Genomic DNA, 20,012 nt, shown 5'->3' on the forward strand with positions numbered 1-20,012 from the left:
TGGATGAGTGAATCCCAAGTATTCATCCAATGGTTGGAATTTAATCAGTTTACAAATGGTTTAGGAAGTTGAATGCATTAGCATCACTCGTCTAGCAATCACCAAAACTACACGAAATTGTTGAACAAGTAACAACAGAGTTTACATATATAACTACGCCAAAAGCTGCGACCCTGCAACAATCAAAGGCTGCTACACCCAACATGCCACAACATTCTTAACCTTAAATTGCAAACTGAGTCAATAGAATCATACTATTGAACAAAAAAACTGCACCATATTTTAAAATAGCACAAACTTGGCATATATCAAAAGTTAATAGCAATTTGTAGTCAAACCTTTATTAGAAGTTCATAGAACCAAAAGCCACCTCAGTTCAAAATTTCAAGCTTCAAAACACCAAATACAATCTCATCGTTCCCACAAGACAGTACCATTGTTTCAGTCAATAAAAGCCATGAAATATGTCAAGGGCGCAGGCAAAAACTAAAAGAAAGCTATACAGTACCACAGTGAATGAACTAAAAAAATGGAAAAAGGCTGCTTCATAAAATTGACATGAATAAAAGTATCCAAGGCTCTGCAGTTTGGTTTTCCCAAGTACTTTAACTCGGAACAATGATTTCTTGAATGCAACAAGGATGCTGTGCACAAGTAGCTGGTATCAGTTGCCAAATCGACCTCTTCCCCATTGCTGCCTTTGCCGACCACCTCCAGTTTGTCTTCCACCATTATTATGTTGAGCCGAAACCCTCATCCTCTGCTCCTTCATGTTCGCAAACAGAGAATCCAAAGTTTGAGGCCTCTGCTTAAGCACCATGCTTGCTTGCTGTGACCGCTGCACACAAGAGCAACCCTTGTAAAATTTATCTACAATCATGAGGTCAACCTCATGGTTCTTGTCCACAGCTATCCTTTGTAGTATCACAATTTCAATACGAAAAATAATGCATGTGCTGCATCACCATGTTTCCCATACCAAAATAGCCCCACCAAAATACCATAATATAAAATCGCATGAGGTGGTCAAAGATGACAGCTCAACTCAGTCAAACATAGAGAAGATAAAAGTTCAACTAGAACATATGATTACGAAATTCTGGTTGTTCAATCCTTATCCTATCCCCTATAAAAGGGTGAGGTGCGTGTCTCATTCTTGTGCATGATCGGGATTAAAAAAATTGGAAGCATATGGATAATTACATCAGGTCAACCTCGTTCTAACTTCTTCCAATTTTATATTTCACATGACCAAATATGCATCACACCAAAAAACTGCCATTAATTGGCCTACACTAGCACATAAAAACTCGCGAGGGAAATGTCCATCAATAAAAGGATAAACAGATTAAGGGCCCAAAAAATAAAATTTCAATAAATATAAATTATCCTTTGACTAGGTGTCTGATGAGTACTCTTAAATTCTTAACCCACAAAAACAATCCCATCAAACAAACAAGTTGACGTATAGACACTCTCACTGGGTTGGATTCAAAAAATGTCCTTACCTCGTCCAACAAAAAAATAAAAGGGAGGGCAAAACATTGGAAACACAAATCCCAGGTAGGGTGCATGTTCACAAGGTCACTACAACTGAATGTATTAGACATCTTCCCCACAGAAATATAAATATAATTATATACAATAAACAATACACTTCCAATAAATGCAGAACATAAATATAATTACCTTCACAGCAAAGCCACCATTTGCAGCCCTCCTCTGAACTGGTGGACCTACAACCCTGCACATAGAAAGCAATCTAAAGTTGAGAGACCAAATCATAGAATCCTTCTAAAAACCGAACTGCACTGAGAGGAATATGTACCACCGAGTTGTCAAGAACAAACATTGATCAGTCATTACAACAATAGATTCACTTGACTGGGAATACTTACCATCATTACTTCTATCTATTTCCAACTAACAAAAAGAAGACAAACCATATCAGGACACTAAGTGAAGTTCAGTAATGTTCAGGACAGATCTCTAGTTCTGCAAGCTCCCATCTAATTGAACACATATCTGCCACTAGTTAAAAAAAATACCGGTTTTGCTGTACCAAAACCTGGAGAACGACCTCCATGGAGGAGCAGCAAGGAATGCCATATGGCGCTCTCCTTAGTAGTCAAAGATATACAAAATCTTCTCCTGAAAATTCTTCAAATTCGGCCTGAGAACAACTAAAAAACTCCACCCCCAGAAGCCACAACAGCTTTGGCAGGCTAATACTTGTGCAACTCAAGTATAGAAAATCGGAAGGCACTACAAACTCAGCTGCTGACCACTAAAGGTTCCTGAAATAAGATGCTAGCTATGTGCAACACTCTACAAATGCTATATTCTGACATACATCTAGCACAAAATAATTTCCCGTTCATCATCATCTTGTGCACAACAGGTATAGATCGAAGACCTTAAACATGTGTTCGGTGAGCCAGAATATACCATTTCAAACTTCAATGCTAGTGCAAGGTGCTCGGTAGCAAATTGAGACTGATATGCAAGTGGGAGAAGACAGAAAGTTACAACAGCAGTGAAATGTCGAGTATTCATTAGAAGGGATTACACCAAAAGCAGCTCCCCTGAATTACTGACACAACAACACAAAAGATGAAGTGCCTTGTATCCTGCAACCTTATCTTCCCAGTTATGATATAAAGCCAAAATCCATCAACAGGAGCTGTAGACCAGATTGGTTATATAAAGGATAAGTTCAAAGGAGAATGAACAAACCAACCAGAATTATGGCATGCCAAACATTGACAATCTAACAGCAGAACCAAAAAGCAACAGACCTCTCAACATAGAAAGAGAAGCTGCCATGAGGATAAACCTTCAACTGAAGCAATTATTTAAAACCAGGAAACTTAAATAACACATGCTAAGCATAAGGCAGCCATGATAACCATCGGAAAGAACCACTATCCAGTTAACACTGCAATATGGTAAGAAAAATCTATCCTACCATGAAGCCAGCAACTTAATGCACTATAATATTGTCCTTGCACTATGTGGATTCCCAAAGGAACATGGTTCTTTACCCATCACCTTAAACTCAATACTCTTTTCCTTGTCAATACTCTTTTCCTTGTCAATCCTCTGCTGCTTCAATCCAACCAGAACAGTATAAATCCAATTATGTAGAATAGCCGAATACAATGCTGTTTACCCAACCACGTACAACACAAAAATCCAGCTCAAGGCTTCTTTTTGAATGCCAAAAAGTGAACAGAAGACACTCGGTACAAAAAACTCCCAAAAATTGGAGCTTGCCATTCACACCCAACCGAATACAGGAGTTCCATCGACAGTACACGATTTAACATATATTAAGCACAAACACATGGCAAAACCATCTACGGATAAAAACCATGTTTTACCTGCAGCATATCCAAAACCAGAGATTTGGTTAGATTAAAAGCAGTCATTTGTTGGACGTCACATTGTTATAATCATCTCCTCATTGCTATAATAACACAACATGCTGTAAAGTACCTCGGTTTAATCATGTCAACCGCCCTGCTTCGGTTAAAAGGTCTGTTACGTATGGGAGCAACTGCAGCCTTGCGTGCAGCTTCGGTTGCCAAATGAAATTGGTTTCCCTGGAAATTTGACCTCCTCTGAGCAAGAGCTCCCTAGACACAAAAAGAATCTCAGAAAAAGAACAACAAAATGATATTGAGGTCAATGCATTACTTCCATTTTCATTGTACAATGAAATTATCATCTGTTTACCTGTCTAAGAGAAGATTTTGAGTTCATAAACTGTCGCAATTGTGCAGTTTTCACTTGGGCAGCATTGTTCAAGAATTTTGCACTTTTATTCTGTATAAATTAAAAACAAACACTTTCTCTTAGATATCATACAGTCTTGTGTATGGGCACTATTGCAATAGCATAGGACAAATAAGTTGATGTACTTTGAAAGACTACTAAAATCTCTTACCGGAATTCTTTGCTTCTTATCCTTATTTGTGGTACTTTTGGACATTTTGATGATATCATCTGTGTTAAATATCAGCAGAAATAATCAATAAAAGACTGTATAAAAAAGAAGCAGAAGAAGCAGAAGAAGAAGAAGAATAAGAAGATAAGAAGGCAAGAGTTGTTAATACACAAATGACAAACCTAATGTCATGTCCATTTTCTTCTCTGTGAGAGCAATAGCCTCGTTTGTTAGTGGTTTAGCCGCCATCTGGAAAAGGACAAAGAGTAAGTCAAGGTAAATCAACCTAAAAATGTAGAATAATGGACCTTATAGATATATAAAAAAGCTGCCACTTTTCCTAATTAGCAATGGCATGCATATAAAATCCATATGAAGACTAAAGCAATAGGAAGACACCATCGTAATCAATAAACTAGGAGAACAGATTTATCAACAAAATGTAGTAACAGGAGGACTAAATCTAAAAAAACTATAGCAAAGAGAATGAGAAAAGCATTTCAACTAGAAAAGATAAAATTTAACTGATACGCAAGGCCTGAAGACTGATAAGAGAAGACTTGCTAACACACCCAAACAGAAAGAACAATGGGAAGGGAAATTACTGAAGCAGCTAGCCAAAAAATAATAATAATAAAAAAAAAGCTCTTTTTCATAATTTTCCTTCAAATTTTTCCTCAATCATATTCCTTCAATTTATTTCCTTTCCCAGTCTTCTGATAGCAACAATACCAGGGGCTCCTATAGTTTAAATAGAATACATTTCTAGGAATAAAAATCGAACATATTTAATTCTGGCTGGAAAAAGAAAAGAAAAGGAGAAAAGCTTTCTAATACAACTGGAACCTTTAATAAAATATTTTCGCCTGGAAATATTCAAGAACAAATAGAACCAAAAATTTCATCAAAAGCAGGTGGTGATATACCAAGTTCTCAAGGATATAATGATGATGACATGAATAAATTCAAGTGCCACAAGATTCCATAAAACATTAGAAACATGGTAACAATAACCCAAAGATGAAAACCAATAATTACATAAATTTCAAGAAACCCCACATGCAAAAGGTAAATAACAAAATTTTAGGAAAGATGTACAAAAAGGACAGACAATCTTGCTTGAGGTTAGTTTCATACAAAAAGTACCGACAACAACCTTTTATTCTTCTTTTGCTTCCTCAACTTTCTCACAAACAAACAACATTTCATAAAATTATATTCATAATAAATAAAAACAAGAAATGTAGAAGAACAAATCCTGGGGGTTCCAGACCGGCTGACCTCAACCTTTAAGCAATGAAAGAACTACATTGATCAAACATGTCCACGAAAATGAACTAAACATCATATATACACGCATATACACATACGTATGAACATATATTCGAGACAATTTGAGAAGTACAAGGGATGCTTACCTACTTGCAAAGACGAACTTTGGTGAAAATAGAAATCAGAAAGAGCTGAAATTAGGGTTAGGGTTCCAAGATATGAACAAAAATGATTCGAGGGATAGCAGAAAGAGAGAATTGTTACCCAAAAACAAGAGACGAAAACGAGGGCGCAATATAGAGGAAAAAGATTATATACAGGTACAATAAACTAGGCGGACTTCCAAGTTTTAATCAAATGAAATTTATAATTTCGTTTCAGGTCCGCAAAGCTTGCGTAACCGCACGTATATTTGAGGTAGACACAGCTAAGGCTTTTCTGCAACTCAATCTAACGCGACACGTCATTAATACCTAATCTCAACGTCGTCGTTTCCCAGGACATAATAGAACAAACTACTAAGAGACAAGTGGTGTAAATAAATTGACTTTTTGAAAAAAAATAAGTACAAATTAATATTTTTCCTTTCACTCTCTCCATTTTTTACTTTTTTATTTTTTTTAATGCTTTTGGCAATTGTTTCTATTTTCAATTTTCAATTTTCAATTTCATATGAAGCAGAAATAATATATTCGTTATGCTGTGATTTATTTTGAAACAAAAACATATTTGGGGAATTTTAAATTGCTGCACAATATTCAAAGAAAAAAAATTGAAAATGATGTTTGAATAATTGTAAAAAAAAAATATAGGATTTATATTATATTAATTTTTAGAAAAAAAATCTCTCTGCAATTGTTCAGCTATAGTGGCAAAAACAGTTGAAAATATTATTTTTCTTTCAACTTTGGCCATTTTTTTTTAGAAATATTACCAAACATGTTTTACGGTTTGTTTCTATTTTTACTGATTTGACAATAAATACATAAAGAAAAAATAATTGCCAAACATCCCCCTTTTCAATTTGGTACATTATGTTCCAACATCTATCAACCATGGTCTTACAACAATAGGAAAGAGGAGAACATTTTACATGTCAAACTCCATATTGTAAAAATTATATAAAATTGGAAAGTTAGATTAATCATTTGGGCGAGTGAATATCCAAGGATGGGGGCTACAAGCTGTCGAATGTTTTTTTTTTACCATTAATAGAATGGTCTCATGCTGGTTTTTTTATCCCTTTTTACCCTTTTCAGCTATACAAAGAAGCAAAAGTAATTGAACATAAACAAAAGGTGGAAGATAGGAAGTAGAAAGAAGTAAAAAATGCTTAGAGCCCACATCTAAGACCACCATTTCACGTAATAAGAGGCTTAACTTCCATTGCTAGCTGAAATATGACCAAGACTCCATGCTACAGGAAATCTAAAACCAATGGAAGTTAAGCCTATTATTACGTGAAAGGGATACAACTTTACAAACTCAAGAAAAAAAAAAATCAACTCACAGTTTTTGGGTTTTTTTTTTTTTTTTTTTTTTTTTTTAACAAAGAGGGCAAAATAGATTATTGTAGTGATTCAATTTCGCTGATAGTTTGTAGCGAAGCAATGTTGCAACTCACATATAAATAAAAACCATCTTATTCTGATCATTTAATTTTCTGTCTCCACTCTTCATGAGGGGCCTAGATTGCCGAATAATTGAACAAAAAACTAAATCAGTTGTTTCCATAGACCCACTTCTCTGAGTTGCTAGTGTAATTAACCAACTCATCTGGCTTGAACCATAGGTTGATTTCATCTATGGCAGTCTCAGGGCCATCACTCCCATGGATGATGTTTCTGCAAGGCAAAACAAAAGATCAGGGTGTGCTTTCAGGACAAAAATCCTTAACATTAGAAAAAGAAAACCGGAAGCAAAAGACCAAGACTGTTGCTTTGGTGGAGCTAAAGAAGAGCAAGATTCAAGATGTGAAGAACTACATTGTATTGTGAAGTGAAAAATCTGTTTCAAGTCGAAAATGTACCTCCCAACAACAACAGCTAGGTCGCCTCTGATGGTTCCAGGTTCTGATTTCTGGGGATCAGTGGCTCCAATAAGTTTGCGACCATATTTTATTACACCCTCACCTTCCCAAACCTGTAGGGTAAAAAAAAAAAAAAAAAATTGAGTTCATCAAGTCATCAACCTCACAAGCTGTTACCAAACAAGGAGATGGAAGTTATCGTTCCTCTTACCATTGCAATAACAGGGCCAGAGGCAAGGAATTGGCACAGGCCATTAAAGAAAGGTCTTTCCTTGAGATCATGATAATGCTTCTCAGCAAATTCCTTTGAAGGTACCACTATCTTGATCGCCACAAGCTTAAATCCTTTGCGCTCAAAACGTGATATGATTTCTGCAATCTGGCATGCAAAGAAACTGCCTTAATTAGGGCAAAATTACCCCACCTCAATGAGAGAGAGATATATTTTAAAGAATAACATCAACATCTGACTCCATGCAAAACAGCAAAAAGGCAAACAGTGATTGCACAAACAGCTCTCTCTTAAAAAATAACATCAACAAGTCAAAATCTCACTCCATGCAAAGCAGCAAAAAGGCAACACCGAATGCACAAACGGGAATTAGGCTGAAGAGTGTAAGTAGAAGTGATTACCTTTTCTTTAGCAAATTTGGAAAAACATAAAAGAATAAAGGAAGAAAAAGAACATGAGAAACATTGAGCAAAAAACAATCTAGACAATCAATGACACTGGAAACAGCTACATGTAGAGAAAACCCAAAATCCATAGATTAACTGCCAACTTCATGATATGGGAAGCAGCAATTAGTGTAACACAAAAAAGTTTGAAGGTTAACTCACCAGCCCTCTTTGCACTCCATCAGGCTTGATAGCAATGAAAGTGCGCTCCATCTAAATAGAGAAAAAAAAACTGCATAAATATTTGACCAAACAAAATGACAGGAAATAGAAAAAAATTTGTCGATTGGGAAGAATATAGAATCAATGGTTAGCTAAAGTACCCCAGCAGCATGTGCCTCCTGCTCCTGAAGCATATAAGCTACAGCATAAAGAAAAAAAAGATGTCATGTAACAAAATAATGCACAATTTTGAAAAAAGAAAAAGAAAAAGAAAAGAGGAAAAGAAGCAAAAATGATCATGAGAAATTGAAAAAAGCTTCACGTGACAGGGACCACTAAGATTTGCAGATATGACAGAGGATTGGCTTCTGGAGTTGATTCTTTGAGAGAGGATAGCATAAAATAAAAAGGATATATCCATCTAAAATCCTCGTAAAACTAGAATTGCTGGAGGGATAGCTTTCAAATAACTCTCTCCACCTAGTTGTTTCAAATCCACCAACATAATGCTCTCATTCCCATTTTTTAATTTCATTAAAAAATTCCAAACCCAAGCTATAAAATCCTAAAGCAATTATTTGGACTTCAAGATCAAATCCATATGCACCACTTCCAAATCCATCCATCCAAAAGCAGTCTTAGAATCTTATATATGTAGTCGGTTTGTTTGTGAACATGATATTACTCATCCACAACTACTGTAAATATTCTACTCTGCCAAAAGAATTAAGAATGAGATTAAAGGTCATGAACTGTGATTAGAGCACGTGGATGTGACACAGTAAGCATGAGATTGGATCGGTACAGGAACTGTAATTAGACACTCAACAAAGCTTAGCATTTTGATGATTCAAATTCAATGTTGGGAGAAACAAAGAAAAGAGTTCTAGTCTTGAACCCCAAGAAAATTATTCATCCCATTACCACGCTTAAACGTGATAAAGTTTCTGTAGAAGAGGTCACGGATGCCACAATGCTAAATCTTGAACAAGGGACAAGGCTCCTCTTCCTTCTCACCCCAACTAAGAAATATTACATTTAAGGCAAATCATATTCTTTTTCTAACACTGAAGAAATTTAGGATGAATTAAAACCACCATGCAAAGTCAATAGAGAAATTGAACAGGTTATACAACAACGGAGGCCATGATTAGACCAAGAAATTCAAACCCAGAACGGATATCTCTTCCGTATAGATAGATAGATAGATAGATACATATATTCTACAGAAAACCTAATTCCTTTTTCTTTCTTTTTTTCTTGGGCAGGTAATATAAATCCCAAATGGGAAGTTGTATCTGTATCTCTAGCAGTCAAATATGCAAACACGTCTCAAGCTTAGAAACCACTATTACAATTCTTTTTCACCAAATTACTATTTTTTCAAATTAAACAACATGAACTACATCCACCGTCCTTCCATTTTAGATATCATGCCAAAAAATTTATGATTGCGCTGTGATGGATTTGGGAGAACACTCAGGAAAAAAAAAAAAATGATTTGGGAGAACAAAGTAGAGTAAAAAAATATATAATATATGACTTCTGCACTGAGATAACGAGACTGCACATAGAGAGTCTTATTATACTCGCCAAGTAAAAAGGAAACAACCAGTTAAATTTTCAAATCCTTATCAGCCGAGTTGAATCATCTTGTAGAAACTCAAATAGGAAATCAGACATGCAGCATCTTAAAAAAAAAAAAAAACAAGACAAGCGTGGGGAAACATAGTTTAAACCTGCTGCAGGAAGGGCAAGGAGTCCAGAAATCCATCCTCTAGATGCGTTCCCGGAATTGGCCCCCCCATATGAAGCTAAAGAGGGCACCTTTCCTCGGAGTGAAATGGCTGCCACTGCAGCTGCTGCTTTACCTTCTGCAATTGAGGACAACACAATACGGCAAAGAATCAATTATTGATGTACACATATCTGCATTTAAAACACATCGGCATTGTACTATAACCAGGGAAGTCAATATATGATAATACACAGCATGTAGAAATTGGAATGACGGTACAAGAAAGGATATATCAATCAAATTTACCCACATGGAATAGCTACACAAGATGTGGCTATCAACTTATTGGGATTCATATTAAAAAAGTATTTGAGCATCATAAATAAAATCTGCAATAATTAGCAAAAGAAACCCAGAACTAGGATTTTAGATACAAAGATTCAATCGTACAGAGCTAAACCAGAGGACCAGAATCTCTTTGGTAAAAGATTGATGAGACAAGAGCTAAACTGAGAACACAATGTAACATGTGTTGGCAATCTTCAGATGATCAAGAAGGAATTATAGGATCTAAAAAACCAAACGTTTTGTACATATTTTCTTTTATTTTATACAACCGCAATTATGAAAAAAAAAAAAAAAAAAAAAAAAAAACATAATTTTTCGAAATTGGTTGATTCACAGATCGACAATCACAGTCCAAAAATACTGGAATAGACGTACATAATCAATCGCGTAAAGTGTATAACAATGAACGAACAATTGGATAGAAATGTAAGAGAGAGACTTAGAAATTTACCGGCCAAAACATGAGAGCTGCGTTTTGAAGCAGTGATTAGAGACCTCGCAGCTTTCGAAGCAGATCTGCAAAGCTGAGAGCTCATCTTTGAGAGTCACAACCACTCAACCAGAGAGAGCTATCCTTTTGGAGGGAGAGAGAAAGCTGAAGTGTGGATTGTAAAAGTGAGGTTAGTGAGGAGTAAGAAAGCTGATTCCAAGAGTAGATAACAACTTTGTGAGTGTCACCGATATTGGAAAAAAGAAATGTACATGTGAGTTGGGAGAGATTACATTAAGTTGGGGTATTTGGTCAAACCCTAGCCGCACCGTTGGGAGGAGAGAGAAAATGATAATGTGTGTGATCTGACTTGTCAAACCACCCATCTAACAATCGTTAAATATCCCAAATATGAGCACGAGTATGATTTTGACAATGATGTTTACCTTTTGCTGATGGCTAATTAACAATCATATATATAAACTCGATTACACAAATCAACCACACTTTTCACGTAATCTTATTTTTTTACTTTTAATCTTTCTTCTTCATTATTTGGTTAAAAGCAAAACTTTCTGCATTATTTTCTTTTGTTAGTTTTTCACACCTTTTAGTTTCAAAACTTAATTTTAAATGTTTTTAGTAAAACAAAAATATATCCTTTTAGGGCTAAAGTTTTTGACACCATATAAATAAATAAATATTGACACAACTAAAATTTGGTTAATTAATTATAAAGATTGTCTCAAAGTAAAAGTAAACTTAACTTAACCATGTTGATCAAACCTTGAGTTTACTCTCTCTAATGGTCACTAGTTCGAGACTTCGCAGGACAACTGTAAGCTTACTCGACTTTTTAACCATTATTTTTGGATAAGTACAATCAATTTTTTTTTTAACAGTTCAATATATATATTTAATAGAACACCAAACATAACCTTATTACATGTGCATTAATAAATATGCCATTCAATGTATATTTATATATATACAGAGTATATATTTTGTTAACAGTTCAATATATATTTAATAGGAGTAACACCAAACATAACCTCACATTCACACTTTTCGTTAAGATCCAGCCAAGAGCATAAGAAAGCATTCCCTCATTGAATCATTTTGCTATATACTGAAAAATATAACTTTGAGTAATGTTTTTGTCAGCTATACACAAAACTTTTGAATATTTGATCATTAAAAATGATATTTGTACCCTAAATTTTTTTTGACATTCCTATTTATTTGGATACCGTTTAAGTTTTACTCATTTAAAAATTCAAATCCTTACCATTCATTTCGAGGAGTAACGGAGATATTATTGGGACAGGCCCTTGGTTGGATATAATTTAGGTTGATGGATTTGGAAGAATTGGAGTGTATAGGAAGGAAAGAATTGGAGTGTATAGAAAAGAAAGAATAGTGATTTTTGTGTTTGAGTTAACATTAAGGGGAGAAAAAAATAAAAAAAATAAGAGAGATTTGAAGGAATGGCTTATGTAACGATTTTTATCTTACTCAGACGCAATATTGTCAGTTTTTGCCTTCCTCACACCATAAACTCTATGGTGGGTCATCCATCTTGGTACTACTCCAAGTTAAGTAGGCTTACTTCTGGAGTTTTAATGGATTCACGATCATCACGGCTTTTAAGCGCATTGTGTCATAGAAGAATATTGAGCCTTACATATAGTACGTCACCTTCCCCAGACGATGTGAGATCATGACACCTTGTATCCTATCAATGCTCGCGTTACATCACACCCACCCACAGAGGTCGTCACAGCTTATCCCTCCAAATTATTCACTTGTTACCCTTTAAAAAATAATAAGAAGTTTGAAAAGAAATGATAGAAAAATTAAGTAGTATCTTCATAATGTAAAAAATATACTCAATAATTACAAAACCAAAAAAAAAAAAAAAAAAAACCCCTTATTATGACATTTGAGTCCCGTCTTATAAAATGGTATTGATAGTAATTTAATTGTTATTATTTATTTTATTTTCTTTTGCATTTTCCAAATAAAAATACTATAATGTTGCGGTTGGTATATATGAAAGGAATGCAGTGCAATGCAAGTGGGAATGGAATGATCATTATCATTCTATTGTTTAGTTGCAAATATAAAATGACATATGAATGGAATGATAATAACCATTCCGATGCTTGGTTGGATCAATTTAAAGCCAATAATTGAGTGAATTTTAAATTGAATTCTCCAAAATACCCATTTCAGTGCCAAATAATTTAAATGAACAAAATAACATTTTTCTTTAATTTTGTAAAAAAAAAAAAAAAAATTGGGGTGACAATGGATGGCAAAAACGATGATGGTGAAAGTGGAAGGCAACATTGGTGTAGGTGGTAGTGTTGGAAGACAGCGGTAGTAATGGTGGAAGAAGCCGGTGGCAATAGAAGTGGCGGTGGTGGAAGGTTGGGAAGTGGTGGCGATTGTGTATGTGGAAGGCAGCAGCAGTAGTGGCAATACTGGTAATGGTGGTGGTGACAATGATGATGGTGTAAGGTAGTGAAGGTGGTGGAAGGCAACAGAGGTAGAGGTGGTGGTTGAAGGCGGCTTTGGTGGCATGATAGTGGTGGAAGGTGGTTAGGGTGGCGGTGGTAGAAATTGATGGTGGTGGTAGTCACAACGACGACGATAGTGGTGGCTATGGCAGTCACGGTGGAAAAGGTGACAGTGATAGAAGGTAGTGGTGGTGGGTTTTAGACTTAGAACATGAGAGTTTTTGGGAACTTAATTTTTTTTAAAAATAATAATTTGGGAATAGATTGATCATTTCATAGGTTTAATTGGAGAATAAATTTGGCATCTTTCAACACAATTTTCTTTTTGGACCAATAATGTGGACAAAAAAGAATGTATTCATTTATTATTAATTTACATTAGCGATGATAATGGAGTACATCTACACCATTGAGAACCTAAATATTTAAACTCATATCATATTCATTCATTTCAAATCTATTTATTTATCCAAAATGTACAGGTAGTTTTGTTGCAATAATAAGACAACTTTGATAGGCAAAAGAGTCATTTTACATTTAGGCTCAATTTGTTTGGATGTAAAATATCTTTTAGAAAAAATATTTTTATTTCCTAGTGTTGGTTGTCGTAAAATATTTATGATGAAAAAAAAAAAAATTTAACTAAAATAACTTATTCATTAATTTTCGACTAAAATAACTTATTCATTAATTTTCGACAAGTTATTTTATATGCTCCGCCTAATGAACTCGATCGATCTAGACTTTTACAAAATACCAAAATATAAAAATATAAATATAAATTTTACCTAAAATATAAAAATATTTTATACCGAAACAGAAGGAGGCCTCACTTCAATCCCTTTTATTTTTATATTCATTAAAATGGAATCAAACTACATACAATGATACAAAAGAAGAAAAGCCTGCTAGGCTGCTCCCTTCTATTGGGCCTTTTGTGCAAGTGAAGGTAATTTGATACAGAGTACATCATTCGATGCCTTTGCTAAAGAAAAGAAAAAGCAAAGCAATAGAGAGACCCTTTTTCCAACACATGCACTCTAAGGCAAGACAAAGTTAATACTTATTCCATTTTTATGTTTATAACTCATTTGATGGCCTACTATTATGGAAGCATTGCATTGCACGTGAAACGCGAGAGACAATTATTGATTGGTGCTCTTTATTTTGTTTTTATTCAATTATTATCACTTCTCCTATGATTTCAAAGCTCCAGTGAAAACCAAAATTGGATACACAGTTATGTTCCTTCCTAACATTCTGCGATGATCTAAATATGAAGAACAATGACTTCTTGAGATGAAAATTGTTTAAATTTCAATATTACCATTATTTATTATTGAAATTTGTTATATTATTTTGAAATATTTTAGTAATATTACACCAACTGTTGTCTCCGACATCAATGACAAAAGTGGTCTGAAAAAATTTTGGAACCACGAAAAAAGATTCTCATGTAATTTTTGCCACTCACAAGGGGTCAGTCAAATTTACACTCATTATCATTTTGAATAAAAGATTACATGGTGCGCTAATGTACTTGAGGCCAGCAATTTCGAGGAACCATCCTAGAAGTTAGTACAATTTACCCTCATTTATTATTTATTGCTATCAATATATCACCAAGGTATTCAGTGTATCCAGTGCACCAAAAACATCAAAGTCATTTGTGCACAACATGCGCGAAAATAAACGACTCTGATGACCCAGTGCACAGGACACACAGAATACTTCTTAGGATGCATCAGCTAAAGACCTACTTTAATACATATTATAAGTGATTGGTCATACTATTGGACCTTACTATTTACTTTAAAAAAAAAAAAAAAAAAATTAATTTTCCATGATGTCTAGGTATTTTGACACAAAGATACCCCTCCCCAAAAACTCTTCATTTCTCTTAAATTAGGCCAGCAATATCGAAGAACCTTCCTAAAAAATCTGGCAACATCATTTTCATCACCTCAAAAATCAAATAACAACAATATTTTTTCATCTGAGCAACTCAAGCTAGTGTGTAATGCCAGATCACTAGTCTAGAGCCATTACCAAGTTTGGAATGCGATCTGCAGAGATGCCAAGCACTCTCAAAAGTCGGGATGAACAATTTGGTCAGAAATTGCGCCAAAAAATGATTGAGGGCAGGAGTTTAAATGGTCAAGAACTCGGTCTTTGAACAGTTTTTCAACTTGGAGAGGGTATCAGGCACCCTGAGCCAACCCGACCTATATCAATATTGATGATGATCATTATTCGTATTGAAATAGCAGGAACCCAAACCTAACTTGATCAACCCGACCCTAACCCACGTTAGGACACATTAAGCAAAAAGGTATGGAGGCACAAATTTTATAATGGGTACTTACTGTAGGAGAATCAACAATGGTTCAAAAGCGAATTATAAAGTAGAAGAATAGATGAAAATATCAATTTAGAGGTTCAACAAATACAAGGTTGATGAACTCCTGTGTTAATAATATATCTGAATTATAATTCCTATGGAAATCAGTAATACAACAATGTTTTTTATTAAGCTACAAAGAGCCATGTTATGTACACAAATACAACGTATGAATTTCATACAAGTTAAACAACGGCATCACTTCAATTCTAGGACCTATTTACGACGTCTCACTTGAATCATTGAGAGCTGTTTTATCAGGTCTCAATTCGCAATCAGTTTGCAGAGCCATCAACCAAGAGTCCGCCTGAGAAAAGAAGCATATGATACGCAACCGTACAAGTCAAACGTTTATGCAAAAATTTCAAAGTTCAAGAACAAAAAAAGATGAGCTATCTAAAAATTTACAGTGAACTCAATATATAAACACACACACACACACAAATATATATATATATAGAGAGAGAGACAGAGACAGAGACAGAGAGTTCAGTGACATGATAACCAATTATGAGATTGTTCTGTAATATGTAAATTAGAACTTGCCAACCATCAACATGTAGAAAAAAATAATTTAGAGTAATTATTCTCCTCTTGAGACATAGATAACCATTCACAAATTGCAGATTCAACCATAATTTCAACAATCAGAATTCAACAATGCCTTCCCTCCACCCAAATCTACAATAAACTAAATCTTCCAGATTGCCACACAATCTTTGTAAATTCAGTTGTTCATTCTAGCAAAATGGGCTCTTAATTTATGCAACTAAGCGATGCTACAAGGACTCTGGTATGCAGTTAGGTACAGGTGTGTCTCTAGGGAGTCGGACCTCCCTGAAACCCAAATCTTAGGACATGGGGACTTGACTTGAAGAGTGTCCAAAATTTACATATGGGTACGTGGACAAGTCCTGCACATTTAAATACATTAAAAAATATATATACTCAACTGAAATTCAGATCAGATGGGAGGTGGTGAAAAGGGGGATCTCCATCAATATATGAAGTAGGAACCTTTCTCTTCTATCAAGTTGGAGTCTTTTCATCCTTTTTATCATCACATGATGATGTGGAGGATCGTTGATTGAGATGTCAGTCTCAGTGTCAGAAACATTTCCCAACCCAATACCCATATCATGTTATGTAGACATAAGTATGTTGAGGTGAATAGTGAAGTCCACGTAATACAGTAACCAAGAGCAGCTTGAGTAAATCAAATGGCTAATAAGATACCATTCGAAACTCGATGATCTATGCTTCAAAACTTATAATGCTACCTAAGTAAACAATTCATATCAGGTTTAAAGCAGGGATCATACTTTTTTAGTTTACAGCTACAGAACCGCTTCCATATACTGGTCAAGCATTTATATATAATCTTTCATTATTTGCTCTAAGAAAAATGACCAATTACCGGACATACCTGCATTTTTGAAACACTTGAGCACTCATACCGTAGTCCATGACGAGTTAAAATATAGAAGGAATATCGTGTATCATCATCTTCAGGCGTAAAGCTTGGGAGAGGACCTACTTCAGTTACATCAGATAGTAGAGTCGAGTCCTGAGGACTCAAATCTGCAAATAGTTTCCTAACTCCATCAGGAATCAATTTTAGCTGTTTAAATTGAATGTTTCCACATGCAAAAGAAGAAATGTCCATATTACTAGAGTAACATAAATTTGGTACGTAGTACACATGAGACTCAAACAGATACATTGAATTCTCATGCACGGATTACCACTTTACCAAGAATCAGTGCGATTCAACAATCCTGAAAATCTGGTACGAGTAAACTCTAATTGGAAAAAGGAACACAAAATTCTTGTTAAAACTATCACCACCATAACTGGCACATCTAAGAAAGGAAAATTTAAATTGTTATATAAATCTTGAATATGCTTATATAAGCAAGTATACCATCTATAACACATTCAATAGGGCCCATTAAAATCATAAGCTTGTGCTAATGCAACATCAAACCATTCCCAGGTTCCTAGCTCGGTATCAGCTACTCTCTTCATGCAGTAAAGGTGGAAAGACACAATTGCTTCAACTAGGATAGATAATCCAGTTTTGATGGCAGCCCTGATTAATAATAATATATGGTTTTTGTGGCCTAAAGTTCCTAACCCTTCACAACAATAGTACATTGTACGAAACTCAGTCAAACATAGAAAGTGTGATACAACCTACCTAATTGTTATGTACAAATTACAATTGTAAAAAAATAAAATAAAAATAAAGACAGAAAGAAAGGAGTACCGAAAGATGCTGGCAGGCTAAGATTTCCAAGAATCAATCACCTGTAGACAGCAGATAGAAGAAGATACATGGCCCATTAAGGACAACAAATCGTGGAAGCCAGTCATCAACATCAACATCATCAATAGGAGGAGGTTCTCCGGGTAATGCTGCCCATCTCTATCAAAGGAAAAAATATAAGAAAATGTCAATGAAATTTATAACATGCACATGTCTATAAAAACTAGAATAAAGTTGAAACTGAAGAGATGGAAATAGTACACTCCGAATGTATAAATAGCCAGACAGACGAGCATATCGCAAAATTTCATCAATGTGTTCCAACCTGTATGGAATAGAAGAATCTCAGTACAAATACAGAGGAACAGAAATATGTTTAGAGACTGCAATATTATATAGTCAACAACACAACAAGTACGAAAGAAGATGATCTTTAGAATAAAATGTAAAAACACAATGTAGGTATGAGTGTTTTCTCTATAGTTGTTTTCTTTTTCAAAGAGAGATAGCACACAGTTAATTAGCTACATTCATACATCCCATCAAGTTTAATCGCCCTTGGTCTCAACAAAGGAGTACAACAAACTCCTGATTTTATTATAGATAAGTGAAACCAAAACCTCCACCAACTAGCACCACATTAATAATAACCTCCTGATTTTATTATTATGTCAACAATTAACAATTCAGATGCTAACTTAACTCCATCTGTTACGTTGCTTGAGAATTTATAACATGATTGATGCACCAGGGCACCACGATATCTAAATGCAAATTTTATAAAACATAAATATAACATAGAAAGACAGAAATGAAGTCCACAACGCAAAAAGGCATATCTTCAAACTTTAGCATCAAGTTTCCCTTACTGAGCTTTCAAATGAGCTTCTCTTTCTTCTAAATGAGCAAGTTCTGATCGAAGGGATTCTACTTCTGCAGCAGTTAGCACAACCTGCCAATCAAAATTAAGGTTTCCATGAAAATGGAATTTTCACGAACACCGATTGATAAGCTAAATGAAAGTATCAGATCAACCTTTTCCTCATTATCAGTACCAGATCCCCATGGCAGCCCTGGTAGACTAAACAATTTCAACATTGCCGCAGCACCACTTAGTTTCCCTTGAGCCCACAAACGGAAGTCGAACCTATCTTAAAAGAAAAATAAGGAAACTAGACTGAAATTCAACTAAAATGTTCTCAGTTCCATTCTTTTCTTAATCATTATCATAGTTTTTCATCAAGAAAAAATACGTGGAACAAGTTTCAGTTCTTTGATGTGAAATAGAGGAAGTTCTATTTGGAAGAGAGTCCAGAGACTATGTCGAAGCTCGAAATGTGATCTGGGATATATTCCTAAGACCATCATCCATGAAGTCTAACTTTTACTTCTTTAAGAAGGCACAAACCTAAGGTCATAAATAAAATTGAAAATGAGATGTTATAGAAAAATCAACTTTCATACATTAATAAACCTCCAGTTCAGAATGATCTTACCTCCAAAGACCTAACCCAAGTGGCATCTCCTCTTCATGGGAAGTGAAGGGTTCAAGTCCCCATTAGGAAAATAGAGGGTGTGTGAGGCTTACCTATCAAAAAAGGGGTGGGGGAGGTTCAGCATGGTCACAGCTTGCTAGAAACACACACTAATGGTGGCCGAGTGCAGTCCCAAGAGATATGCGGAGGACAGCCTCCCTATGCTTGTGGTGGGCTCTGGAAGGAGAGAAATAGGAGATCCTTTGAATGGGGTAAAGGCTCCTTGGGGGGGTGTTTAGATATTCTGTTCTTAGTTTCCTATTCTATGGATTTAGGGTTCCAATTGTAAATTCATGGAGGTTCTTTCGCCTTTTGTGGATATCTTAAAGCTATAGTTTTTGTGCAATTGTTCTGGGTTGCCTCCCCCTTTTGGGCGCTCTTCTATTAAAACTTACTTATCAAAAAAAGAAAAAAAAAAAAAAAAAGAATATAGTATAAGATACTTTCCTATTATCATATAAACAATATTGTCTACATTACTAGATTAAAGGTTAATTTTGTAGAGGATGGCAATTTAAAAATCAGTACCCAATACACAAACCTTCAAAATTGAACATAATGAAAGGTCTCCAAAAAATTGTTGGCACCTGGTATTCTACTAAAGCAACACACTACATAACTCATTATCTAATTGCTGCATTTTGACCCCAAGATGCAATGTGGCACAATATGTGCATGG

At 34.9% G+C, this 20,012-nt stretch overlaps 2 protein-coding genes across 2 annotated transcripts; both read right to left on the bottom strand.

Moving 5' to 3' along the window:
• Positions 1-356: 356 nt before the first annotated feature.
• On the bottom strand, positions 357-5,253 carry LOC132308203 (uncharacterized). Its single transcript, XM_059806223.1, has 7 exons — positions 5,231-5,253; positions 4,132-4,198; positions 3,950-4,008; positions 3,739-3,828; positions 3,499-3,638; positions 1,690-1,744; positions 357-838 (listed from the first exon to the last, which is right to left on the bottom strand). Exons 2-7 carry the CDS (start codon positions 4,196-4,198, stop codon positions 665-667), a joined length of 585 nt encoding a protein of 194 aa, XP_059662206.1. The 5' UTR covers positions 5,231-5,253; the 3' UTR covers positions 357-664.
• A 1,480-nt stretch (positions 5,254-6,733) lies between these two features.
• Positions 6,734-18,949, bottom strand: LOC132308204 (nucleoside diphosphate kinase 4, chloroplastic-like). Its single transcript, XM_059806224.1, has 13 exons — positions 18,834-18,949; positions 18,668-18,750; positions 18,060-18,123; positions 17,840-17,957; positions 16,956-17,110; positions 15,780-15,836; positions 10,628-10,700; positions 9,830-9,964; positions 8,252-8,289; positions 8,091-8,141; positions 7,462-7,629; positions 7,251-7,363; positions 6,734-7,065 (listed from the first exon to the last, which is right to left on the bottom strand). The coding sequence occupies exons 1-13, from the start codon at positions 18,894-18,896 to the stop codon at positions 6,942-6,944; spliced, it is 1,242 nt and encodes a 413-aa protein (XP_059662207.1). The 5' UTR covers positions 18,897-18,949; the 3' UTR covers positions 6,734-6,941.
• Between the last annotated feature and the right edge of the window lie 1,063 nt (positions 18,950-20,012).

Source organism: Cornus florida, unplaced genomic scaffold (assembly GCF_030987335.1).
Source record: "Cornus florida cultivar Cherokee Brave unplaced genomic scaffold, ASM3098733v1 CherokeeBrave_3.0.0_Hap2_Chr05, whole genome shotgun sequence".
Classification (NCBI taxonomy): domain Eukaryota; kingdom Viridiplantae; phylum Streptophyta; class Magnoliopsida; order Cornales; family Cornaceae; genus Cornus; species Cornus florida.

What these genes read in the sequence shown, in the direction of transcription:
- LOC132308204 (XM_059806224.1), bottom strand. Translation starts at nt 18,896, where the DNA reads ATGTTGAAATTGTTTAGTCTACCAGGGCTGCCATGGGGATCTGGTACT. An exon ending in CCTTGCCCTTCCTGCAGCAG is followed by an intron (nt 8,290 to 9,829) that starts GTTTAAACTATG and finishes TTTATGCTGTAG; the next exon opens with CTTATATGCTTCAGGAGCAG. An exon ending in CTGGCCCTGTTATTGCAATG is followed by an intron (nt 7,364 to 7,461) that starts GTAAGAGGAACG and finishes TTTACCCTACAG; the next exon opens with GTTTGGGAAGGTGAGGGTGT.
- LOC132308203 (XM_059806223.1), bottom strand. Translation starts at nt 4,198, where the DNA reads ATGGCGGCTAAACCACTAACAAACGAGGCTATTGCTCTCACAGAGAAG. An exon ending in GAAAATGGACATGACATTAG is followed by an intron (nt 4,009 to 4,131) that starts GTTTGTCATTTG and finishes TATTTAACACAG; the next exon opens with ATGATATCATCAAAATGTCC. An exon ending in ATGGTGGCTTTGCTGTGAAG is followed by an intron (nt 839 to 1,689) that starts GTAATTATATTT and finishes TCTTGTGTGCAG; the next exon opens with CGGTCACAGCAAGCAAGCAT.